We start from the raw sequence: 25115 nt of genomic DNA, 5'->3' as shown, positions 1-25115 counted from the left end.
TGTTAATAATAGGAGCTAATTATTAAAACTTTGATTTTACTGACAAGATAGCTAAATCACAGGAAAAGAGATGAACCTTTGGGTGTCAATCCTCTTACAGGGTCTGTCTACACAGCTTAGTAAGTGAGCTAAGTAAATGACCCAGGTCTGAGGACACACCTCTGATTGCTCACTTCTGTTCCAGCTCTAACATTCTAAGTTCAATAAACACTGATAAGACTGATTTTTGTTTTTGTCTTTTTTTTTTTTTTTTTTTTTTGAGATGGAGTTTCACTCTTGTTGCCCAGGCTGGAGTGCAATGGCACACACAATCTCAGCTCACTGCAACCTCTGCCTCCCAGGTTCAAGTGATTCTCCTGCCTCAGCCTCCCAAGTAGCTGAGATTATCGGCATGTGCCACTATGCCTGGCTAATTCTGTATTTTTAGTAGAGACAGGGTTTTTCCATGTTGGTCAGGCTGGTCTTGAACTACTGACCTCAGGTGATCTGTGCGCCTCGGCCTCCCAAAGTGATTTTACAAATATCACTGTGAAAATGCCACTGAAGTTTCACAGGGGGCTCTGGAGCTTAAATAGAGGGCAAGGCTGGTGTCTTTTACATCTTACCCACAGAATACAGTCGTTTCCTACAGCTTAAACTGTTTTCTCAAAGGGCCTCAGAAGCATCGATTTGGAGAGATGATCTGTATGAAAGAAGAGCCAGAGAGAAAATGGCTTTCTATCTTGGTCTTACCTAAAGATGGTTCTCCGCAGGAAGGGGAATCAGGGTTTTTCAAAAGGTCCAATGGGTCTGTTTCCCCATGGTTGAAGATGAGGGTACCTGAGAGCCAGTAGATGATGTCAAATGGTCTGTCTCCAACTGCAGTTCTGGGACACCTCTTTAGAACTCTTGGGTGTGACCAAAGGAAATATGTGATGTATGCTAGGTGTTCACAGTTTAAACAAGGTGCTTCCCCGTTTGGTTCAAATAGATACATGGGTTATACATTTAGATCCTCGTTTATGCCATCTATTCTAAAGGAAGGTTAAAAGCATATAAATACAGCCCTAATTTGCCACCTTGAGAAAGACACTGAAATCCAAAGAAAATAAAAATAGCTACCATTTACATTCTATGGAAATACTACACACTGTGCCAATACTTAAAATATTAGCTCTGACTGTAACTGCAACCTAAAAAAAAATAGCATCATTTTCTGCATTTTGCTAAAATCGAAACATTGATTCAGAGAGACTTGCCCAAGACCACACAGCTGAGAAGTGAGAAGGTCGGGATTTGAATCCATAATTTTTTATGGATTCATTGACTCATTCCAAAGCTTTTCTTATTATTCTGAACTGCTTCCAAAATAAATTGTACCAAAATCTTTCTGTAATTCTAGCACTACGGCTTATATTTTACCAAAGTCACCCTTTCTAAAACGTCTTGGCCAACTCCAAATAGTCCCCTTATAGCATCATCACACCTACCATGGCATAGGACACAATACAGGTAGAAATTTCACCTCACAGTTCAAGTAGAAATACCGCCCAGGGGCCAAATTGTAAAGCTCTGTATTGAGGTGGCTGCCTTCCAACTAATTAGACGAAAAGTACCTGACAATGCTTCCAAGGAGGTCTTAACTAAAGAGATCAATATTTTTAACAGATAATCGGGATAATTTCTAAGCAATCAAGCACCTGGTCATTATCCCCTGTTCTGAGCTGAGAGTGTTTCTCCACCGTGCCTGAATCAACTCTGAACCTTTCATAAAATGCTCTCCACTTTCATGGTATGCAGCCTCAGACGGTAGGTGCAAAATTCAATGTTTACAAATGAAAGTATATTCTTAAGTTGAACTGCATGAGATTGCTGATATTTGACAAATTTTAATTCACACAAAAAAATGGCAATTTCAAATGGTTCAAAGTAAACCTTAGGACAGAGGTTTAGCTGCAGGAATAAAAGTCAAAAAACAAATAGCTTCTGTAGATATAGAATTCTCCTGCTCCCTCAGGCAACTGTGCTAGTGTAAGGAGCCCAGGATGCCACAGCAGTTCCATAGTACAGAGGACCCATGCTCCTCCATGCTCATATTCCTGCTGCACTCAACATGTGACATGGCAGGAGTCCACCCCATAGTCTAAAGGTCACAGCTCCACCTCCCACCATGGCATCCACATCCAAAGACTGGGAAAGGGAAAGGCAGCAGTGGAACACAAACCTCTCCCCTTAGGATCAAGACCTAGAAGTTTTCCATGCACCTTCTGCACATCTCCCACTGATGATAGCTTAGCCATATGACACATCTAGTCACAAATGATGCTGTGAAATGCTATCATTTATCATATATGGATAGTTATATCCCAGCAAAATTTGGAGTTTTATTACTAAATGAAAAGGGAGGAATTGATACTGCGGGCAACCTGCAAACTCTGACATATAGTAAGGAAAAGAATTGCAATTGGCATACAATCCTGCAGTTTCCATGATGGATCATGTAAAATTGACTGAAGGGGAAAGCTCTGGAAAAGCACCTGGAAAGACGAAAATTGAGTTATTGAAGTAAGCTTAAATTAAGTGGCAATCAGAATTCTTGGCATATGGAAGTTACTAAGAAACAGATATAGAACACGCATGAGTTCTCTGATGGCCTGGGAAACATCTGCCCTTTGTAGAAATTGGCCCTTTGCCAACTGGTAGAGCACATGCATCGAGGCTTTGCTCTCATCTTTCTCAGTCTGTAAGGTCATATTTGGAGGCATATCTTCCTTTATTTCTGGTGTTCAACTTAGGATGAGCTGTAAAGGTTTTGTAAGATGTTCATCTTGTAAGAAATGAAATGAACTCAGATACTCAAGCATTCTTTATGATTTTTCTAAGCCATCTTTCAAGACACCAAGGCCCTGAGGTAGAAGTGCCTCTTTCCCAGATCCCACAAAACCTTAAGCATCATATTTATTAAAACAGTTTAAGTTGCTGGGATACAACTACTGTGCAACTAAAAAGAGCTGATTGTCACATCAGTTTGCCCCACTTTAGGAAAGTCCAGTATATTAAAGAAAACCCTCTCCAAAGTTATAAAGAAGGTAATTGGAAGGCCCTAGTGATATAAATATAATGACACATAAAGCAATGAATGAAATGTAAAGGCATAAAACCTTTTCAGGTACCAGACCACTTGGAATTTCTCCCTTACCCTTGGCCACCACATGACACCTGACATTTTCTCAACTCAAGACTGCAGAATAACTTCACCAGAACTGAGGAAAAGAACATTGCACTGCAAAGTCAAACGAGACTTCCAACATCAATTCCATATTTAACTAGCTAAGTAGTCTCAAGCAAATTGCCTAACCATTCATCTCTGTGCCACAGTCTGTTCATCTGTAAAACAGGGATAATAATAGCACCTACTTCATAGGTTCACTAGGAGGGTGAAATGAGTTAATATACGGGACTGCTCATCACAGAGCCTAACAGAGGGGAAGCACCCAATTCTTCATTCTAACTGGACTTGGCACAAGAATTAAGATACCTTGAGTGCAAATTTTCCATAACCCTTCATTAAGGCTGAAAAGGGAGATAAAACCCGCAAGCCCCAGCTCATAGAGCCCTCTTCCCCAAAGTGGAATGAAGGTGCCCCCTTCATCCATGGTGCCTGGCAAGCTCTGCCGCAGGAGGATATAATAGAAGGAAGAAGAAAGCCTTCCCCTCTGCAGAAAAGAGAAACAAAAGTGGAAGAAAATGTGCCCCAATTTTTTCTCCTTTCCTCTCCAAGAAGTGAGGATAATGTCAGGGTCAGAAGGGAGCTACAGTACTTATGCCCCACTGAACACTCTGGAAAGATCACTTCTTGGGCTGCCCCACTTACCAGCCTAGAGCACAGTTACATCACTGTAGCTGCACAGTGTAGCCAGGCTAAGAAGACCCGAAGTTGAGATTACGCCAGCTGCCCTTAATACTCACGTAGTGAAGACACAGCAGGTTAGCTACTGCAGCAGTGGCCACGTGGTTCTGTAGCAAGGGCTGGGGATCAGAGCCCAATGTCAGTGCAGCCAGATGGCAGGGCAATCAAGGTGTGCCATGACACTGGCCCCTGCTACAGCCAAATATGGAGATCATGAGTTAATGAACCACATATACATGCAGGGAACGCCACTCATGTGAGTATAGGACACTGCTCCCAGAGGACACGAGGCAGAATATAGCACACCAAAGAACCTCTGACACCACGAGACTATCCGCACCACAATCCTCCCCCCATCACCTACACAGACACCACGTGTACATTTCCTCTGCACAAGCAAGTCGTAGTCTGAGTTTAAAATGGTGACCACTCCCCCACCTGATTCAAACACAAAATGTGGACAGTTCATGACAGAAACGTTCCTACGACTATGTGTGAAATATATAAAGATAAAATCAATTATCATTAAACAAATATGAGTCCTATGGGGATACAGGAGTGAAAAAAATACAACTCGGTTAGCAAAATCAAACTTAGAACATGAAAATATAAGCTTTCTAAATTCTCACAACTGTGGACAGGACGATAAATTTGATGCAACTTTGGAAAACTGTTTGGCACCATCTCTAAAAACTAAACAGGGCCTACCCTAATGAAACATTTATTCCACTCTCAGATAAATAAGTCACTTTCTCTACCAACAGACGTGTATAAGGTGTGTTCAGCAGCCTTATTCACCATAGCCTAATACTGGAAACAGACGAAATGCCTAATAAGTAAAGAATGGGTAAATAAATTGTGGGATATTGTACACTATAATACAATTTATCAATAAAAAAAGAAGGAACTGCTCCTACAGATGGCAATAAGGATGAATCTGAAACACATGATGAGGAGCAAAAGAAGTAATATTCATAAGCATACATACTATATGATTCCATTTATACAAGGTTCAAGAACAAATGAAATTAATCTATGGGGTTAGAATCAGAATAGTGGCTAGCTGGTAGTAGGAAGTGAGCAGAGGAGAGGAGGTATTAGCTGGGAAGAGGCGTGAGGGAGCTAATGAATTCTGGAATTGCCCTGTGACTTCATCTGAGTAGCACCAACAGGATAGATATAGATAAGATATAGATACAGATAGATGTAGATATAAATATAGATAATGTAGATAGAGATTTTGATTTAGAAATATTTTACATAAAATTTTTACATATATAAAAATGTATGAAGCTGTACAGCTAAGATTTTTGCTACCTACTACATGTATTTCATACCTCATTATAAAAGCTTCAAAAACACACACATGCAGTCTTTCTACTTCAATTTGAGGAAGCAAGGTGTAAGAGGAATGTCATCAGTGTTATTGTGCTACCCCAAGGGGGCTGCTCTACAACCAGACTCTGCAGGGCCTCATCTAATGTACTCTGGTGATAAATGTAGACATCCCCCAGTCACCTCTGATAAGGGGTTCCTCCCATTTACCTGGGCCACCTCTACACAAAGATCTCTAGTTTCCATGAAATGGACAACTAGAAAAATTTGTAGGCTGTGGTGACTTGAAAACTGAATTACCTTAATAAATTTTATTATCCCTTAAATAACAGATCAAAATAATTATTTTAGAGATGTATGATGAGGAACATGGAGTGGCAGAAGGCATTCACCATAGGTTTATGTTGAAACTATCACAATACTTGGGCCAAATCCTGAGGGGCCTAGATAATCTGAGTCTTCAAGGGCAAAGACCATAACCAAACCCAGAATAAACTATGCTGGGTGCCCGGATGCCAGCGGCTGTGTCATCCACTGATGACTTAATTCTCCTGCCTGCTCTTCAAGTTTTGCAGAAATATGTAAGCCAAGAGTCCCTTAATACTTTAGATTCACTGGTGTTTACGCTTTTTAAGTCATAGATCTTTTTGAAAATCTGATAAAAGTTACAGGTACCCAGAAAAAAGGTATAAAATGTTGCATGTATCTTGAGGTATCATAAATAATACTTACGATTAGCTCCTAACTATGAAATGGAAAAAAAAAAACTGGAATTGTAAAACTACTAAGGGGAGTATGAAACATTTCCTCAATAATCCAAACCAGTTGGCAGACAGTAAGTGTACCTTTATTTATACTATGGCTAAAAACTAATTAGTTCCTTATATTACCTTATGTTTAGCTGGAGTTATGCTTAATAAATGTGCTAGTAACACCAGACATCTCCTACTATGATCTTGCTTTATTTTTTAACGAGCAAATGAGCTAATAATTGTTTATTAAACAGAGTCCATTTCGTAAGAAAAATATATTTTTGAAATATCCAGTAACAACATAGGTTAATGCAAAAGACAGTATAAATGTATTATTGCTTATAACTCATTGTTATTCTATCTGATTTAAAAGAGTTGCATAAAGCAATAATTATACATCTTGTTGATGAACATAAAATAAATAAACATGTAAGGTGTTTGACAATCACAATACAACAAAAGTGAGAAAATGGAGCTATACAGGAGAAAAAATGTTATATACTATTGAAATTGAGTTAGTATTAATCTGACCTCCATTGTGACAAATGTAGATGTTAACTGTAATCCCAGGGCAACCACTAAGAAAATAACTCAAAAACTATTTGTAAAAGAAACAACAAGGGAATTAAAAGACCATACCAGAAAATATTTAACACCGAAAGGCAGACATGAAAAATAGAGCAACAAAGAGAAATAAGATATACATGACAAACACAAATTCTGTCTTTTCAGTTAATTACATAAAATGTAAATATATTTAATATTTCAATTAAAAGGCAGAGATTGGCAAAATTGATTTAAAAAACTAACAAAATACTGTCTATAAGAGACAACATTTAGATTCAAATACACAAATAAGTTGAACATACAAGAATGAAAAAGATATCTCATGCTGCCAGGCATGGTGGCAAGTGCCTGTAGTCCCAGTTACTCCGGAGGCTGAGGCAGGAGGATTGCTTGAGTCCAGGAATTCAAGGCTGCAGTGAGTTATGATTGTGCCTGTACTCCAGCCTGAGTGACAGAGCAAGACCCTGTCTCTTAAAAAAAAAAAGATACATCATGCAAATATTATAGTAACCAAAAGAAAACTGGAATGGCTACACCAGTATCAGACAAAATAGACTTTAAGACAAAAGTTACTACTAGAGACAAAGAAGGACATTTAATAATGACAAAAAGGTCAATCTATGAAGTAGATGTAACAAATATAACTATGCACCTAATAAAAGAGCACTAAAATACATAAAGGATAAACTGACAGAGCTGAAGAAACAGACAATGCAGCAGTAATAGCTGAAGACTCCAATACCTTAGTTTCAATAATTGGCAGAACATCTAGATAGAAGATCAACAAGAAAACAAACCAACTCATCCTAACACACATCTATAGAACACTCTACCCAACAACAGCAAAACAGTTATTCTCAAGTGTACATGGAAGATTCTCCAGGATAGGCCATATGCTAGACTATAAAATGAGCCTCAATAAATTTTAAAAGATTAAAGTGACATAAAATGTTTTCTCCAACTACAAGGGATTCATTGTCTATGCTTAACAGGAACAACTATGGGCCAATATAGGTCCCTAGGAGAGACCTACAAGGACTTAGGTCTCAATCTATAGTTTAGGAATGCCGGTGGTCCCCATGGTCACAGGCATTTTGTAAAGGGATGGGAACAGAAGTCTGGACACCATTTCCCTAGAGACTCTCAGAGAAGACATTGTGTTAGAAAAATCTGTAAGTTAAAGAAGCAGGATGTCTTACACAGATGTCTCATATATTAAAGATTACAGAGTAATTACAGAGAAAGGTATTATACTGTTCTTCAACATCCTAGGAGTGCTGCCATAAGGTGGAAGATCCTCCCGATGTTTGGACCATCTACACTATTTAAAATTTTGTAACCATTATCAGATAGAGGAAAAGATTGTCTGCTACAAAAGATTCTCTTCCCTAATTTAGGATTCCTTCCAAGCTGAAAATCACTTCAAGCTGATTATTCCTATGTCCAAGACTACTGCCTGCAAAATAATCAAGTCAATGCCCATAATTAAGTCAAGCTGCCAGCCTTAACTATATTTCTCTTACTCGCTCACTCTCTCTCCTTCCCTCTTTCCCTCTCTCCCCCACCCCCTGTGTACAGTGTACATTATATACCAATTCGTTGAAGTTATATATATATTTTTTATATATATATAATGTTAAAGAAGCAGGATGCCTTACACAGATGTCTCATATATTGAAGAATTACAGAGTAATTACAGGGAAAGCTATTACGCTGTTCTTCAACATCCTAGGCAGTGCTGCCGTAAGTTGGGAGATCCTCCCAAGGTTTGAACCATCTATGCATCTATGCTATATATATGTGTGTGTGTATATATATATAAATGCATATATATATGCAATTGATTAAATGTTAGGTATCCAAATGCAATTAAGACTTTTAAAGACAAAAGCATCTTTATAGATGGGTGACACTTAATAATTTGATAAGGGCTTTCTTTTTTCTTTTGGATTTCTGATGGTTTAAAATAAGGGACCCTTCTCTCAACAAATCCATGAACACATACTGGCTTGGAGTTTATTGCTACTGTAAAAAGGATGACAGATAGTTCAGAGGGCAAGTCAGCTCTGAACCAGTGTCTTGGCTCTGTGTCAAGGGGGCAGCTATGCCCCAGAAGGCCCTTTCAACAGGCAAGGGTAAAAATCTGATCACACAAAAGAGGGACTGCTACTACAGTAGGACCATCCCAATTAGGGTCCACTTTGCCTAGTTAAATATCCAAATGATAGAAGAGATCATTTATAAGGCCAATGTCTGCAGTCAATTCTCTATTCTACAGTTCTTATTTATGCTCAAGGAGTAAGGTCAAAGAGTCAGAGGTATAGAATGCTTCCTGACTCCTGTAAGCACACCCTCACTCCTCTGGTCTGATGGGTACAATTCATTCTTAGGGTCTTAGCTTGAAGCCTACCTTCTTTAAGTAACTGTGTTCAAATCCTCTGACTCTAGATTAGTTCCCTAGTTAAAATTACTATTTTTAATTAATAACTATGTACTTAGTAGTGTGTGCAAAAGTTTATCTCACTATCAACTCTTGCAGCTCTGTATGCTCAACCAGGACAGCTCTGCCAACTACTATATCATGAATCTATAGCAAGTGCCTTCCACATATTAGATTCTCAATAAATGGCTCTAAATAAATGAATTCTACCAGATTGACGTAACAATAGAATAGATAACTAACAGAGCATGTAAATTTAACATCCTTTACTCAACAACTTTTAGGTGCCTTGATAAAAGCGCATTTATGCATGGGTCTATGCATATTTTATTAAATCGTTATAGGCACTTTAAGATAGGAAAAAAATCATATATTTATTAATTTGTTAAATTATTATATATTCAAGCTCTTCCCATTTATGAACTCAGTTTTCAACTAAATAACTGCATGAGAGTAAGATGTAAATGACCAAAATGGTGGTTTTGTCATTTTTGTACATCTGTTCTAAGTAGCTTCAGGGTGATCAAAATCGATATATGATTATCACATAGCAAATATTTCAAAACTAAGATCTTATTCTTGGCTTTATACGACATCATTCCTCAGAAGAGATGTGGTCAATTTGTGTTTAGGAAGTACATCTACAGCCAAATGGTACACTTATATTTAGATTTCAAATCAATAAGAATGATGTTTCAGCATTTCCCTCTTGAAAGGTGGCCCATAGATGCAGTCTCAGAAAATCGTGATTATTATCACTTCAATTTTGCATGATGCTGTATAGATGGTCTTACTATATTCTTTCATGGGTAAATTCCTTAAACTCTGTGGTGATAGCATTTCCATTATGTAAATGTTAGCCATTTACTGAGAATGTAGGAAAAATTATATCTGCAACACAAGGAACCTTTGTATCTTTTGTCCCTTTTACAGGAGCCCACTGAACCCCTTATTTTCTCAGAAATTCTATGCAGGTGGCCTGTAGTGTAAATGGCTAGAAAGTCTTTTAAAATTGTGTTTGGACAGTAAGGTGGAAATTTACAGACTTTAAAATATCAGAAAAATGCATCATTTTAAAAAATATTCTTTCCCTTCTCTACTCATTTTCTCCTAAGGTACTTCACAATATTTCTTGTTTGAAATTTAGTCATATATATGTATGTATGTAATATATATAACTATATATTCGTATGTATGAATACACACACACACACACACACACACACACACGCACCCTTAGATGAACTGCCATGGCCCAAAAGACAGTCAAGTTACAGGAATGGATACCAGAGGTCCTCTAGGGTAGTGTTTTTCAAACTGTGGATTTTGAATCAATTTAGTGTGTCCCAAAGATAATTTTCTCAAAAGTGGAAGAGTAGCGTGGAATGAAATAGATAATTCTAGGCACAATGTGTGCGGATATTGAATCTTTCCTAACTTTGGAACCCTGGTACTTTTTGCAAATCTTGGGGGAGGGAGAATTTGTGTGTGTATATGCACAAGTAAACTTGAGAATGGCTTGTACAATTTGGGAATGGTTTGTATAATGTTCATGGATATTCATTTGTAAAGAGCTCACACATGTGGAGCTCAGGCATACTGAAGCTGAGTCTGACCCAGGAGAGAGAGGCTTCCAGCCACTGCCTCCACCCTAAGACCCACTGGTGAGGGCACCATACTGTGCTCTTGTTCCCTGCAGTGTTCATCCAGGGATGAGAACAGTATCCGAATGCTGGACTCACATTAGGAACCCTTTCTCACAAAGTTGTAGCAAAAACCATTGACTCATTTAAAGAAGGGAAGCTCACCACGGGTTCCTGAAATTATCATAAGAGACAGGGACCCCAGGGAGGAGTAAGAGATTCTCATAATAATTGGGTAGGAAGGAGAAATCATTTACTTTGAATATTTAAATAAATGCAACCTAATTTCATATACCAAGTAAAGGGGGCCATATTGTTTATACAAATATTTCTGTTATGATAAGTTGTTTGGTCTATTAAAAAAGGTAGCTTTTCAAATGTGACCAAATATGCTGTGTTTAAAAGGAGAATGGTAACTTTTATTAATGTTAAAATCTGAGTTCCTACAGTTCTTATTCTCTGCTGTACTCATTCCTGGAGAAAGAAGGATACGTTAGTATATATATGTTTGCGTTAACAAAAAAGGTAGAAGAAGGAAACTTTACTCTGTTGAGAATGTCCCATAATTATTATTTTTAATTTTTGAAGGTTCCAGTACAGCTGGAGAAAATAACCCTAATGGAAAAGAAGGCATAAGCTTTGTAAAACATAGAAGCAGGTAACAAAAGAGATTTCAGATAATCTGAAAAAAGAGAAACCCTGATATGTCTCAGAGATTTGGTCTCTGAAGTGTCCTCGGAAGTAAACGTGGCCGTATAAACTACTCTTCTACAGACAAGGCCCTGGGCCTCACAGCACAAATCTCCTTGACAGAGGAGGATCTTCCTTCTCCCATTCTGTTTAGACACACACACCGTCCACATTTCTCCTTGAGAACAAAAACTGCAGGCATCGGCAAAGCGACAATCAAAAAAGAATCCAAATGTCACATAACCAGACACATGGAAGGAGACAACATTGTTTTCTTACCATATCACTCAATCAACATTGTGTTGAAGCACATGACTGCCAATATTTGACTGTTTGACTTACAAATACGACAATTCCACATGATTCAGCCTAATATTTATAGTGTTCCCACCATGTATAGAATCCATAAGGATAATTACATTTGCTGTACTATTTTCACAAAATGACAAAGTGAATGACGATGAAACCCTTATGATACTTTCACAAAAGTCACAGAAAGAATCGTGGAAGGATTCTTTAAGACAATGTGTTTTCAGGAGTGGGAAGTTAACAAGCAAGAACATGGAAAGGCAAATCAGTACATCATCACTGAGTATATACAGTTCGCAAGATATTTGGTCCTTGTCCTCAAATACCTATAATTTAGTTTGGAAGATGTAATGCATGAAAAAAAATTGCACCTAAGACAATTATATAATAATCACTTGGGACAGAGAAAATGACACAAAGCATATCACACTGGGCAGGTCCTTAGAATTTAAATAGTCTAACTCCATTATTATTATTATTATTATTATTATTATTATTATTATTGAGATGGAGTTTGCTTTGTCACCCAGGCTGCAGTGCAGTGGCATGATCTCAGCTCACTGCATCCTCTGCCTTCCAGGTTCAAGCGATTCTTCTGCCTCAGCCTCCTGAGTATCCTCCTCACTAGCATCATGGTAAAAAAAAAAAAAAAAATGTTTAAAGGCAGTGCTTCACTGATTTAAATATTGCATAGAGGTCAAAGAGAGGTAAGACCAAATAAATGCCACTGGATTTCACAAATAGAAGAAGATGGGGAAAAAAATCCCAGAGAAATCAAGTATTTAAATAAAAAGGTATCTGGTTAAACATGGCAGGTTGACTGCATGTGCTTATTTCCATCTCATTCCAAAGCCCAACTAAAGCAACAGTAAAGGAGTAAAAAATTATGAACATACAAGGACAAGAACAGGAAAGGCAGCATTAGTGAATAAGAGAGTTCCATACATTTTACAGAAGCTAAAAAAGATGAAAGAATGGAAAGAAATCAGCAGAACAGAGGAAACTACAAGAAAAAAAAAAGTATGCAGGTACAGGAACAACCAATGAAGAAGCAACCAATTCTCACTGCACAGTTACACACACAAACACACTCAGGGTTACGACCTGGTCCCACCACACACCCTAGAAGGTAAGAATGAAGCACACAACACTGACAACAGGGGACTGTTTGAAAGTCCAGGAATACAGGATACTTGAGATTTCAGGTCCATTCCTCAACCCCAACACTGGCAAAAGAAGACCGAGGATGGCACGTATGCAGCAGGTGTACAGAAAAATCAGCCCAGATTATTGCAAAAGGGCAGAGGCATCCAAAAAGGATATCTCCAGGATGAGAAAACGAGCAATTACACTATTTGATATATTGAACCTTGAACAATAATATTGATAAACATTTGACATATCTGATGAAGCAAGAATAAACAACTTTTTAAAGTTCATTTAAAAAATAAGCAAATTTTTAAAGGCAAGGCAATTATTAACTCCAGGAAAAATAAAAAGCTGCATGAAAAACTTAATTCTCACATAAGACTTCAGGAAAACTTTAAACTGCCACTCATCAAAGGGTACCACTAAGAAAGTTAAAAAGCAAGACACTGTCTGGAAGAAAATATAAGATGTCCACCTGATAAAGAACTCATATCCTGAATACACAGAGAACTAAACAGCAATAGAAGAAAGACAAGGGACCCAAATAAAATACTGGCAAGAGACTTTAAAGAGACTTCATAAAAGAAGATATCAAAATTACCAATAAGTACATGTAAAGGTGCTCATCAGGGAAAAGAGAGTAAAGTAATTTAAAAGGTATGAACATAAAAAGACAAAGAACAGGAAAGGCAAATAAATGATAGGTAACTGGGATGGAAGAAATATTCTGTTGCTTATCTGGGTGATAGCGATGCAGATATCCATATACATAGAAACTCATGAAGCTGAACACTTAAGATTTGTGCACTTTATTCAATAAAAATTGGACTTCAATCTTTAAAATGTAGATTTTGCAATAACAATTTTTGTTTCAGTATATAATTAGGGGAAGAACTAGAGGAGAAATAAAAACACTAAATCTACATATCTTCACCATACATTAAAAGATAGATCAAGAAACAGCTGTATAAGCAAAAATTTTTGAGAAATCTCATGGTTAGCACTATTGCCTCTGAAAAGATTGAAGGTTGAGAAGAGGGGAACAGAGGGCTGCTATTTTTGTTTCTTTTTTTTTTTTTTTAATTTTACTTTAAGTTCTGGGATACGGGATACATGTGCAGAATGGGCAGGTTTGTTACATAGGTATACATGTTCCACGGTGGTTTGCTGCACCTATGAACCCATCATCTAGGTTTTAAGCCCCACTTCAAACTATACTACAAGGCTACAGTAACCAAAACAGATATATAGACCAATGGAACAGAACAGAGACCTCAGAAATAATCCACACATCTACAGCCATCTGATCTTCAACAAATCTGACAAAAATAAGCAATGGGGAAAGGTGTCCCTATTTACTAACTGGTCCTGGGAAAACTGGCTAGCCATAAGCAGAAAACAGAGACTGGACCCCTTCCTTACACTTTATACAAAAATTAACTCAAGATGGATCAAAGACTTAAATGTAAAACCTAAAACCATAAAAACCCTAGAAGAAAACCTAGGCAATACCACTCAGGACATAGGCATGGGCAAAGACTCTATGACTAAAATACCAAAAGCAATTGCAACTAAAGCCAAAATTGACAAATGGGATCTAATTAAACTAAAGAGCTTCTGCATAGCAAAAGAAAATATCATCAGAGTGGGAGAAAATTTTTGCTATCTATCCATCTGACAAAGGTCTAATATCCAGAATCTACAAGGAACTTAAACAAATTCACAAGAAAAAACCAACCCCACCAAAAAGTAGGCGAAGGATACACAGTTTTTCATGACAAGTATTTTACTAATATTTTTTAACTGCATGCATAAAAATGTTGAACAAATATTAAATGTGATTATTTATATAAACCTGGGATGGAGAATGTCTTTTAGGGACGCCTCTGTGAATATCATTTATTTTGCCAGCCCAGCATCCACTCCCCATTCTGTACTCTGAGTTCCCTACCTCCTCCACTAACAGTCTATATCATTCGGGGAATCTTCATCCCTGGCTTTTGCACTGGCTCGTGACTTGGGCCTAATTCAACTAGTCCAACCCATGGTCTTGGCCCTTGCTCTCAGAGATGTTTTTTCTTCCAGAGATAGGCACAAGGCCCAGTTTGGGCCATTGAGAGTTATACCAAATAGTTCTGTAAAAATGCTGAAGGAAAGATATAGTCTGCATATACTTTTATATATACATATGTATAAGAATACATATACAGCCTAATATAGATAAGATATTCATATACCTTATGTGAATATATAGCTTTCATTCATTGAAAGCTAATCTAAATTTATATGTATAAGAACCATATATAAATTGTTAGATATTATTATTATTATTAGCAATTAAATTCCTTTTTTCCTTAAGCCAGTTTGGGTTGAGCTTTCTGATACCTGCAAGTAGCAGGATCCTGACTAATTCAACCACACAAAAGAGAAACGAGACAAAACCAACCAATACATGTAAGTAGATATCCATAAAACACCAACAGAAACATTTTATCAGTAGAAATCACCAAACAATTTAAAAGCAAATAGAAAAGGAAGAAAGCATGGTTGTAACCCTTAGGATTGATAAACTTTTTGCCCTTACTAATAACAATATGGAAATGCTACAGAAAATGGGCAAAAATATAAATGCAGAATTCAAGAATAAAAACAGGAATGCAAAAAAGTTTACTTTTTAAAAATCAAACAAATGAAATTAATCATGAACAAATTTTATCCAATGACATAGCTAAATATTGTTTTAAATCTTATTATCCAGAGTTGGCAAGTGTCTCATGGACTGCTGATGAGAATGTAAATTGGTACACCTTTCTGGAAGGCAATCTGGCTATAATAAAAATAGGCAAACCTTGGACACAATAAGTCTTCTTCTAGGAATTTATCTAAGGAGATAAAGATGTATGCAAACATTCTCCCTACAAATTTACTTATTGACTTGTACTTATTTATAGAAACACTGGAAAATGAATATTCAAAAGATAAGGCATTCATTATAATCCATACATTCCAATAGTGTTCAATAATTTAAAATATTGATGGAAAATATGTACATGTATAGAAGGATGTTCGTAATTATGAAGTGAAATAAACAGGTCGTCAAACATACAGCAATGAGCCTGTTTTGTTTGTATAAATGCATACACATGTGGAAAAAGATCTACTCAGATACACATCAAATGGTAGTAAAATTTCCGAGTAGTAGAATTATGTGTTTCCTAATTTGCTGGAGTTTTTTTCTGTTTATATGTACATTTCAGCCTTCTGGGTTTTTTTCTGCTGACTAACACATTTCAGCCTTTCTCCAGTGAATCTTCACTGACTTTCAGTAAGAAAAAAAAGTATTTAAAATTCATAAAAAGCCATAAGTCACCTCTAAGAGTGATTTCGAACATGCAGTTGGAGCCTAAACGTATGCAAGCTTTTAGGTGAAGCACAGACGATAAGAAAGTCAAGGGAGTGGACTCTCTTTTAAGAAAATTTGGTTGTAAAAACAACAAGTAAAAGGTCTCAAGGATATATATGGTCTATAGTTATTAAGATGAAAGTCTGCTCTGGAGAAGAGGAAGAGGCCAAAGGTGTGGAAAGAGGGAATCACGGGGGGATATGTCTAATGGAGCCTCCCACAGTAACATACTGTGCTTTCCATTCTCAGGCGGCCTCCATTTGGGGGCTGGGCTGCTTCACCTGGATGCCCACATGCCCTTTTCTCTTTGTGCCAAGCATATTCCGATGCTACACAGACTCAGAAATGGGGGCAGAACTCACCCTGGGGCAGAACCTATACTCTCAGCCTCTTAGTGTTTGAACCTCCTATGCTAGGTGCGGCAGGCACTTTTCATCAGCACCTTTCCCCAGGGAAGAAAATAGGACGCTTGAAGCCCCCAAGAGGGACTCTTACCCCCCCCTCCCATAGAAGACTGACCACCATCCACAACTGCAGTCATAAATTACGCTTGAGTTTGATCGTGAAAAAGTGAGTTTTGACAATTCATAGGACTTGAAGGCTCTGCAAGAGAGATTAGGTTTTCTTTTCATTTATTTTGAGCGTATTAACAGCTGGTGACCTAGATTAAGAAATAATTCAATATGTGAAAAGGCAGACCATACCACTGAATTCCTTCACAGATGGAAAGTGAATTCAGTGAAAAGCCTCAGACCGAAGAGTCAAATAATTACTTGGAAGGCAAGAGGAGGAGTACCTACAAGTGGGTAAAATGAAGTGTGGAAAAAGGATGACAAAACCTGGCCCAGATCCCAAGGCCAGCAGATCCCTGGCTACTTTCTGCACAAGTAACCCGGGCCTGGAAAGGAGCAGGCAGCCTTGCTAATTCAGCTGCGGAGGGAGCGGCAGGAGGAGGATCACTTTAGTTCAGGATGAGCTTGGGTAGATATTAAAAGAAATACAATCCTCTTACTGCATGGAGAGTGTGCATGTGTGGAGGGAGGGACTAGAGGCAGCCACCAAGCCTCTGGGCCTGGGGACAAAAGGGATCAGTGGCCCCTCTGCTCAGCAACTCAGGGTCAGCTGAAACTGGGAGGCAGCCTGAGATTGGGTCTGAAGAGGGAAATTCATTGCCATCCTGAGCAACATGGCAAATCCGACTTCCAGTAAAACAGGAAAACGCTAAACATCCCATATCCTGGGGACGGAAAATACTGCCACGTAAAAGAGAACACAGTTCAAGTGATACCAATCATGGGGCTCATTAGCCGGTGTTGATTTTCAAGTACAATGCTCAAGCTACAATATCAATGAAATGTCCCTTGCTCAGGACACAAATGAAGACCTTAGGGCCGTCAGATACAGCAGTCACCAAGGAAGCCAGGCAAGCCTGGTGCCTGGTACAACTCCCCTCCACCTGCTTGGGGCTGTGCTTGCTACGGACTTGGGTTCCATTCATGCACATCTCCGGGGAAAAAAATTACTGTGGGCAATTTACTGACGGACTTGCAAAACAACAGAGAACCCAATCTGTGTAATCTGGATTTTTAAAAATGCAATAAAAGGTCCTTCTTTGTGCAGAAATGTGCAGAAAGGAACTATTAGGTTCAGGTTATATTTATTTTTGACCTTCTAAAGAAGGACACTGGCGTCAAAAGGGACACAAACATACAGACCAAAAATAAAAGTGTGTGTATCTAGCTCTCTGTTTTGAACTCCAGAACTCACTAGACAGCACTCTGTGATCACGATCCTGCCCTATTGGTCCTGAGAGATATTTTGGTGGCTTCTCTGTTAAGTCGTTCTTGTCTACTGCGCTTAAGTAGCTACAAAATCCCCCGCAAGAAGGACTGCTGCCGCAATCTCCCGCCCCAATCTGCGGGCCGCGTCCCCGCGAGCTGCCTGCGGGCGCGCTGGGAGCCGACCCGGGGAGATGCGGGCGCCGGGAGATGCGCTTTGCTCCGGGCGCAGCGAGCGAGCGGCCGCACCTGCTACTTCTGTTGCCCAGCTTGGGGCCAGGAGAGTGGCCACCCCGGGCGGGCTCCGGGGCTGGACATATCCCGCGCCTCCGGGGCCGGGGTCTGCGGGTCCCTGGCGCTCCGTCCTCCCGACCCGCTCCCCGCGGCGCCCGGGTCGCGCCTTGCTGCAGTCACCGAGCGGAGGGCAGGGCGTCCCCGCATCCCTGGCCCCGGCCCCGCTCCGCAGCGCGCCGCACCCCGAGGCTCGGGCCCCGCGCCGCCGCAGCCGGTGCCCTCCAGCCAAGCCCCCGCCTGGCGTCCCCGTCCCCAGCCCCGGCCGCCCACCGCTGACCTTTTCCTGCGCGCGGTTGAGTCGCTTCTGGACGTTCTTGGCGAAGATGCCCGTCTTGATGTCGGCCATGGCTGCGGGTCCGGGGAGCTGCGAAGAGCAGAGCGCGCAGCGGGGCTGGCGGCGGCGCGGAGGAGCGGGAGGAGGAGCGGGAGGAGGAGGAGAGGGCCGAGCAGGGGAGGAGCGGGAGAAGCGGCGGGGAGCCGCGGAGCGCGGAGGGGTGAGGGCGGGGCGCAGCGGCGGGACCAGCTTAAAGCGACAGAGCGGGGGCGGGATGCGTCGGGACTGGCTGTGACACTAGGAGAAGGGGCGGGGGAAGAAAGGGAAAAAGGCCAAGAAAAAGAGAGGGAAAAGCCAGAAGCCAGATTGTGTCCTCAATGATGGAAGAGTGTCGAGAGGAGAAAGGGAAGCAAGCCAAGCAGAAGTCCCTGGGCCCAGAGGCAGCTCGGGGGTTCTTTTAACGCAGTTCGTGTTGGGAGAGAGTGAGGGGACCTGATTCTTTCCAGCAAAAAAAAGGAACAGGGGAGACAAAAAAAGGAAGAACCCTGGGGATGTGGAAGTCAGCTGGATTGGAACTGCTCTGAAGTGGAGGTTATGGGGCTGGTCCCTTGCTGCTCCTAAAAGTCTCCAGCTAACAGAGCCCCCTCCATCCACCCTGGGTGTTGCAGAAGAAGGTATGGAGGTCGCCCTACTCTCAGGAGGCTCACAGCCCAGTGAGGGGGCGTGGCTGAGAAACTAACCAAGTTAGAGCTGCAGGAGAGAGGCGGGTGGAGAGCAAAGCGGGGAGGGACCATCGCTGACACTTGTTTAAACTTTAAAACAAGAGTTAGCAGGGTGGGGAGACCCGCGTTGAGAAGGGTCAACTTCGGGAAGACAGGCGATGTGTGTTGGTCATCTCCAAAATTCCTGTGCTGGGCAGAAACTTTAGAATAAACGACACCTCAAGAAATGGTGCATGGAAGAGTCAAGTTCCTTATAGCTTCACATCAACCGTGGAGACCCAGGCCCCCTAACTTGTTGCTTCCTTGGAAACCTTTTAGCAACCTTAACAGGGACTCACCATCCCTATTATTCTTACTAATGCTTGGGAGAAGTACGAATAATAGGGATAAACCTGCCCAACACCCAGAGCTCTTGTTGGCTCTGACCAATGATCAAACTATTCATATTCCATTCTCACTGCGAGTGTGAGGAGAGGAAGTCAGGTGGTGCCCTACAAAGAGGCGTCAGAAGTGGTCACTCGCAGTGAATCCTATGAGTCCAGGTGAGCATCCTACTGCGTCTCTGGAGGAAACTGTTACATTGGTAGACCTTAGCGAGCTGCCACCTGGTAGTCACTCTTGTGTCGTCCTGTAGTCCCCTCACCTTGATTCTAGAATGATGCTATGGCCAGCTTTAATCAATAAGATGTGGTGAAAGTGACGCCATGGTAATTCCAGTCCCCCCCAACCTAGAAACCAGGCAAGTTTTGCACTCTGGGGATTCCTGAGACACCATATAGGAAATTCAACTAATTCAGCTACCCTGCTGCAAAAATAAAATAAAATAACAAGGAGAGGCCATGCAGAAAGGGAGAGTCCTGAGATTACGCAGAGAGAGAGAGAGAGAGAGAGAGAGAGAGAGAGAGAGAGACAGAGAGAGAGAGAGAGAGAAGCCAAAATGTCCCAGCTGAGCCCATTCTCCAATCACTTCACTGGCTGGATGCAGCCACACAAGCAACCATCAACAAGACCAGTGGAAGAACCACTCAGCTAATCCCAGCCAGAGTGCAGAATGTGAGCAAACAGAACAGTTTTTATGAGTTGAACACTTTTGTAATGCTTTATTATAAAACAGTAAGTACCTGGAACACCTGGTCTATGTGCTTGGCTCTTATTTCCCTAGGATAAATATCTGCCCAGTTTGCTTAGGAATTAAGGAATTTCCAGGACACAGGACTCTTAGTGCTAACACTGGGAAAGTTCTGAGCAAATTTGGATGAGTCCTACTTATAAAACTCCAAGTAAACAGAGGTTTATTTCAGAGAGATTTAAAAAAAAATCCACCTCTTGGTCAACATTCAATGGAAAAGGCTATGCTCAGAAACCAAGAATTTGAGTCACCTCCCTCAAACAGGGGTCTTTGGAGCTGAAATTGTTATACTGAGTGTCAACTCGATTAAATTGAAGGATACAAAGTATTGATCCTGGGTGTGTCTATGAGGGTGTTGCCGAAGGAGATTAACATTTGAGTCAGTGGGCTCAGAAAGGCAGACCCACCCTTAATCTGGGTGGGCACAATCTAATCAGCTGCCAGCTTGGCTAGAATAGAAGCGGGAAGAAAAATGTGAAAAGAGAGACTGGCCAGATCTCCCAGCCTACATCTTTCTCCCATGCTGGATGCTTCCTGCCCTCGAACATCAGACTCCAAGTTCTTGAGTTTTGGAACTCTCCTTGCTTCTCAACCTGCAGACAGCCTATTGTGGGACCTTGTAATCGTGTGAGTTAATACTTTAAAACTCATATATATATACACACACACACACACATTTATATATCTCCTACATACATATATCTATACATACACACACATATATACACACATTATATATATATATACACACATAATATATATACACACATTTTATATATATATATATATATTTTTTTTTTTTTCGTCAGTTCTGTCCTTCTAGAGAACCCTGACTAATACAGGGTTCAGAATCTTAGCTCTACCTCGGGATCTTGACTATGAGGATACAAGTCTCAGAATGCTGAAATACACCAGAAGTGTTCTAGACAATATCAGTCCATTGCCACTCTTGCACTGTGAGCCCCAGAGCCATCTACACTGGTTTTAGATACAGCTGCCTCTGCAGACATCAGTGCCCTCTCTCTGTCAGGCAAGGGACGGGAGTTCCGAGTACCAGAATTACTTTTTCTCTGCTTCCTTAGAGCTCAAGCCCTCAGCCTCCAAAGTACCAGCTTTTGTCTGTCCTGTAATTATTCCCACCCCACCCACCCACATTTTTGGAACTCAATAAATATATTTTAAAATAAATTTGCAAACGGTTAATTTTCCTTATTATTCAGATGCCCAAATCTAGTTCTGTAATGTGGGTGGAAAAGGGAGGCTTGTCATTTCTTGATAATTCTACTTGGAATACACGCTGAGCATATTAAAACGTTGTTATGTGCAAACTGTCATCAAAACTTTTCACTCCAACAGAAAGGTAAATTGGTGTCCACTTTTAGGTTGCCAGGTGACTCATTCTAGCCATTCTGGAATATTGACTAAGCACTTTAGCTGGTATTTAGTGGCTGTTCTGTAAATATTTGTTGGAAAATGCATGTATGCATGAGACTAGCTCATGAGCATCCATCATGCAAGATATGATGATGTCTGGCATGCTAGAGGGGAGGGGTACCCACTCCTTAAGAACCCTGAGCTAGGATTCATGAATTCTTCCCCAACATCTCTTTAGAAACCTAAACCTGGCATGTTGGATTTACAAAGATGCATACAGCGGATGAATCTACTTTGCCAAATCTGATAATGCCGGTAAAAGAGACCCCTAAAACATGTGCCAATGTGTAGCTTTGTAGATCTTTATTTCCATTCTTCAATAATGTTGCTGAAACAGAGGTTGTGGGGGAGTGAAGGTCCCAACTACAATGACTTGAAATGTTGTTATTCCATACAGCAGAGTCTTTCTTCACATAAAATGTTATGTAAAACCCAAATATATTAATCAGATGGGCCTCTCTGGTTGCAGAAAGCGTTGGGTTCCCAGAACCCCACCCATTAGGCCACTGTTTACTCCCCACACTCTCTAAGGGCCCTCTGCAGAACTGCAGCACTGCCCTGCCAAAGAAGGGGGGTCTACAGGACAAGATGATCTCAGCGGAACCATTCGACTCCAAAGTGATAGGACCATGATTTTATGCATACTTCCTTCATTCTCCAACCATAGGACATGCCCACAATTTCTTGATGGCTTGTACTTCTTCCCAGTATTGGCTATCCATTTTTCTCTCCCTTCAGTCAAGGAAAAATATGATCCGTCCAATCCTTATAGATTTACTGTTAATGAAAAGGAACCACAATTCTTTCTAATTTTGGGGACACACTTAGGCATCAAATTATATTCAATATTTACTTAGGTAGGGTTCACAAAAAGTATCACGACACCAACTCCAGATTTTCATCCATGCAAGGCAGAATTCCTGAGTCAATGTTCACTTCTGATTCACCTTTCTTCCTTCTAACTTGCATTTCAAATTGGCTGATAAATCAAAATGTGCAAAATGTGAATTATGACAGGTACTGATAATGGATGGAATAGGCCCAAAATTACTACTGTATTATCACAGAACTCATTTTCCACATGTTTTAATGGCACAGAAGTTTATCTCTCCTATCTTTATATCTTGGCAGTCCAATTTAGAGCCTTAGGGAATTCTAGGACTTTGCTAACACTCATAAGAATTATAATATAACACCATATATAATGTGATTTATATGCTAAAACATATTCCAATTAGCTACAAGTTTTTTCTAATTATTGGGTTCTTTGTGTCATTGTATAGATAATTGAAGAGATTCCATTTAAACATTCGCAGGAACCTAATTGAAATTGGGGTCTCAAATTATGACTACTTGTTATACTTACCTTTTTGTTCAAAGAATCAAATAACTTTTATTTTCTCTCACAAATGTTACTTGAAAATGGTAGTGTAAGAAGGATGTTTTTCAAAAATATATATTGACTGAGTATCTTCTACATTTCAGGTGAAAACCATCAAATATAGACTCAGTCATGCTTCAAATTAGGCCAAGAATATACATTTTAGCTCCACATATATTTTTACTAAATTGTGCCTGCATGAATACCCTCTTTCTTTCCCAATTTTACCAAATAGCTTTGTTTGTCTAAAACTAACACTTCCTAATACATTAATAATGCATCACTAATGTATCCTGAAATGCTAAATAGGAAACAAGAGCTTTGTTTTAAACAGTCATTGGCCACTGAAGAAAACAATGACACTGTCTTAAATTGCCTAATAACTTTAACATATTTCAATACCATCTTTGATGCTTTTATGCAAAGTAGATGCAAAACAACTCCTATACCTCAAACAAATTGCTTGTGCATCACTTAATAGCTTACAAACCAATTGAGAGGTCAGGGAGCAAAATAAAAGAGAAATTCTAATTAGCCACAACTCTTTCTGAAGAAGGAGACAAGTTCCTGCAAATATTTGATGCTATTTTCCATCCACAAATAAGCTATAAAAATTCCATGTCAAATGCGAGAATCAGCACATTTGTGCTACTGAGAGCACCTTTGTAATTGCTTTTATAGCTCCAGCTTGGACAAACCCCAGCCTTGTAACAGTGAGCTACTTCAAAACCTTTTAACAAATGCTTAACTTTATCATATATTGGCAGAGACTTCTTTGGTTCAGGGGACCTATTTTTAGTTAAGTTGATCCACATTTATAATTTTGTATGAATATGGCTTTCTAGATGTGCCCACCTTTGCATGGCAGCTCCTGTGCCCTCACCCGGCTGTTTTCTGCCTCCCACCCTCCTTGAACACAAGGACTCTCCCAAAGCTGCTCTGGGAGCTGTGGCCACCAGCACAGTAGAGGGATTACCTTGCACCATGGGATCCCCCACTGCAATGTGCCACCACTCAGAACCTTCACTTCAGCAAAAGCTCCTGGGTAATGGTGAAGCCAACTCACTGCTCACCCTCATCAGGATTAAGGGTATGATTCCATATGCAGGAAGCCTGGATTAATTATGGTGCTCTCCCTTATGGTAAACAGATCCCAACTTACTTGCAGTAGAGCCTCTTCCCTCTCCAGAGCCCACACAACCTTCTGGCTGGTCTTACATCTAAACTTTCCTCACTCTCTTTACTTCTCTTCTCTAAAGACCCCAACATGCTGCTGCTGGGAGCCGCCTCCAAGGAGATCAGAGAGTTAAGTAGTGACAGAGGGAGGAGTTCCTATTTCCGTTACTTTCAGTGCAACTGCTACAGTTCAGCATTAAAACTCAGGCCTAAAGCAGCTTCAGTGGGCTAATCTAGGAGGAAATCTGTTGTGGATGGAATCATGTCTCCTAAAAGGATATGTTGAAGCCCTAACCCCAGGTACTTGTGAATATGACCTTTTTTGGAAATAGAGTCTTTACAAATATAAGTAAGATGTAAGTTAAGAGGAAGCCATACTAGAGTAGGGTAGTCCCTTAATCCAATATGATTGATGTCCGTAGGAGAGAAGAAACATGGATACAGACACACAGAGCGGAGAACACCATATGTAGATAGACATAGTGGGAAGGAGGTCATGTGATGACAGAAGCAGAGATTGGCGTTATAAAGTTGCTTGCCAAGGAACACCGCAGATTGCCGTCAGCCATAGGAGCGAGGAGAAAGGGCATAGTAGTGCTGACTCCTTGATCTTGGACTTCTGGCCTCCAGAACTGTGAATGAATAAATGTCTGTTGTTTCAAGCCAACCATTTTGTGGTACTTTGTTACAGCAGACCTGAATTAGAGAACTGATATGCAATCCAACCTGTTTCTTCTCAGAACAGGGCAT

General features: G+C 40.2%; 1 protein-coding gene across 2 annotated transcripts in view; it reads right to left on the bottom strand.

Moving 5' to 3' along the window:
* The window catches only part of AMPH (amphiphysin), a 246900-nt gene extending 228283 nt beyond the window's left edge, over positions 1-18617 (bottom strand). For both annotated transcript variants that reach the window (XM_001100126.5, XM_001100038.5), the window contains exon 1: positions 18527-18617. In XM_001100126.5, coding sequence (XP_001100126.3) covers positions 18527-18595 — 69 coding nt within the window. In that variant the 5' untranslated portion in view covers positions 18596-18617. The remainder of the gene's footprint in view (positions 1-18526) is intronic.
* Between the last annotated feature and the right edge of the window lie 6498 nt (positions 18618-25115).

Source organism: Macaca mulatta, chromosome 3, assembly GCF_049350105.2.
Source record: "Macaca mulatta isolate MMU2019108-1 chromosome 3, T2T-MMU8v2.0, whole genome shotgun sequence".
Lineage (NCBI taxonomy): Eukaryota > Metazoa > Chordata > Mammalia > Primates > Cercopithecidae > Macaca > Macaca mulatta.
This window is presented reverse-complemented; position numbering and strand designations above follow the sequence as displayed.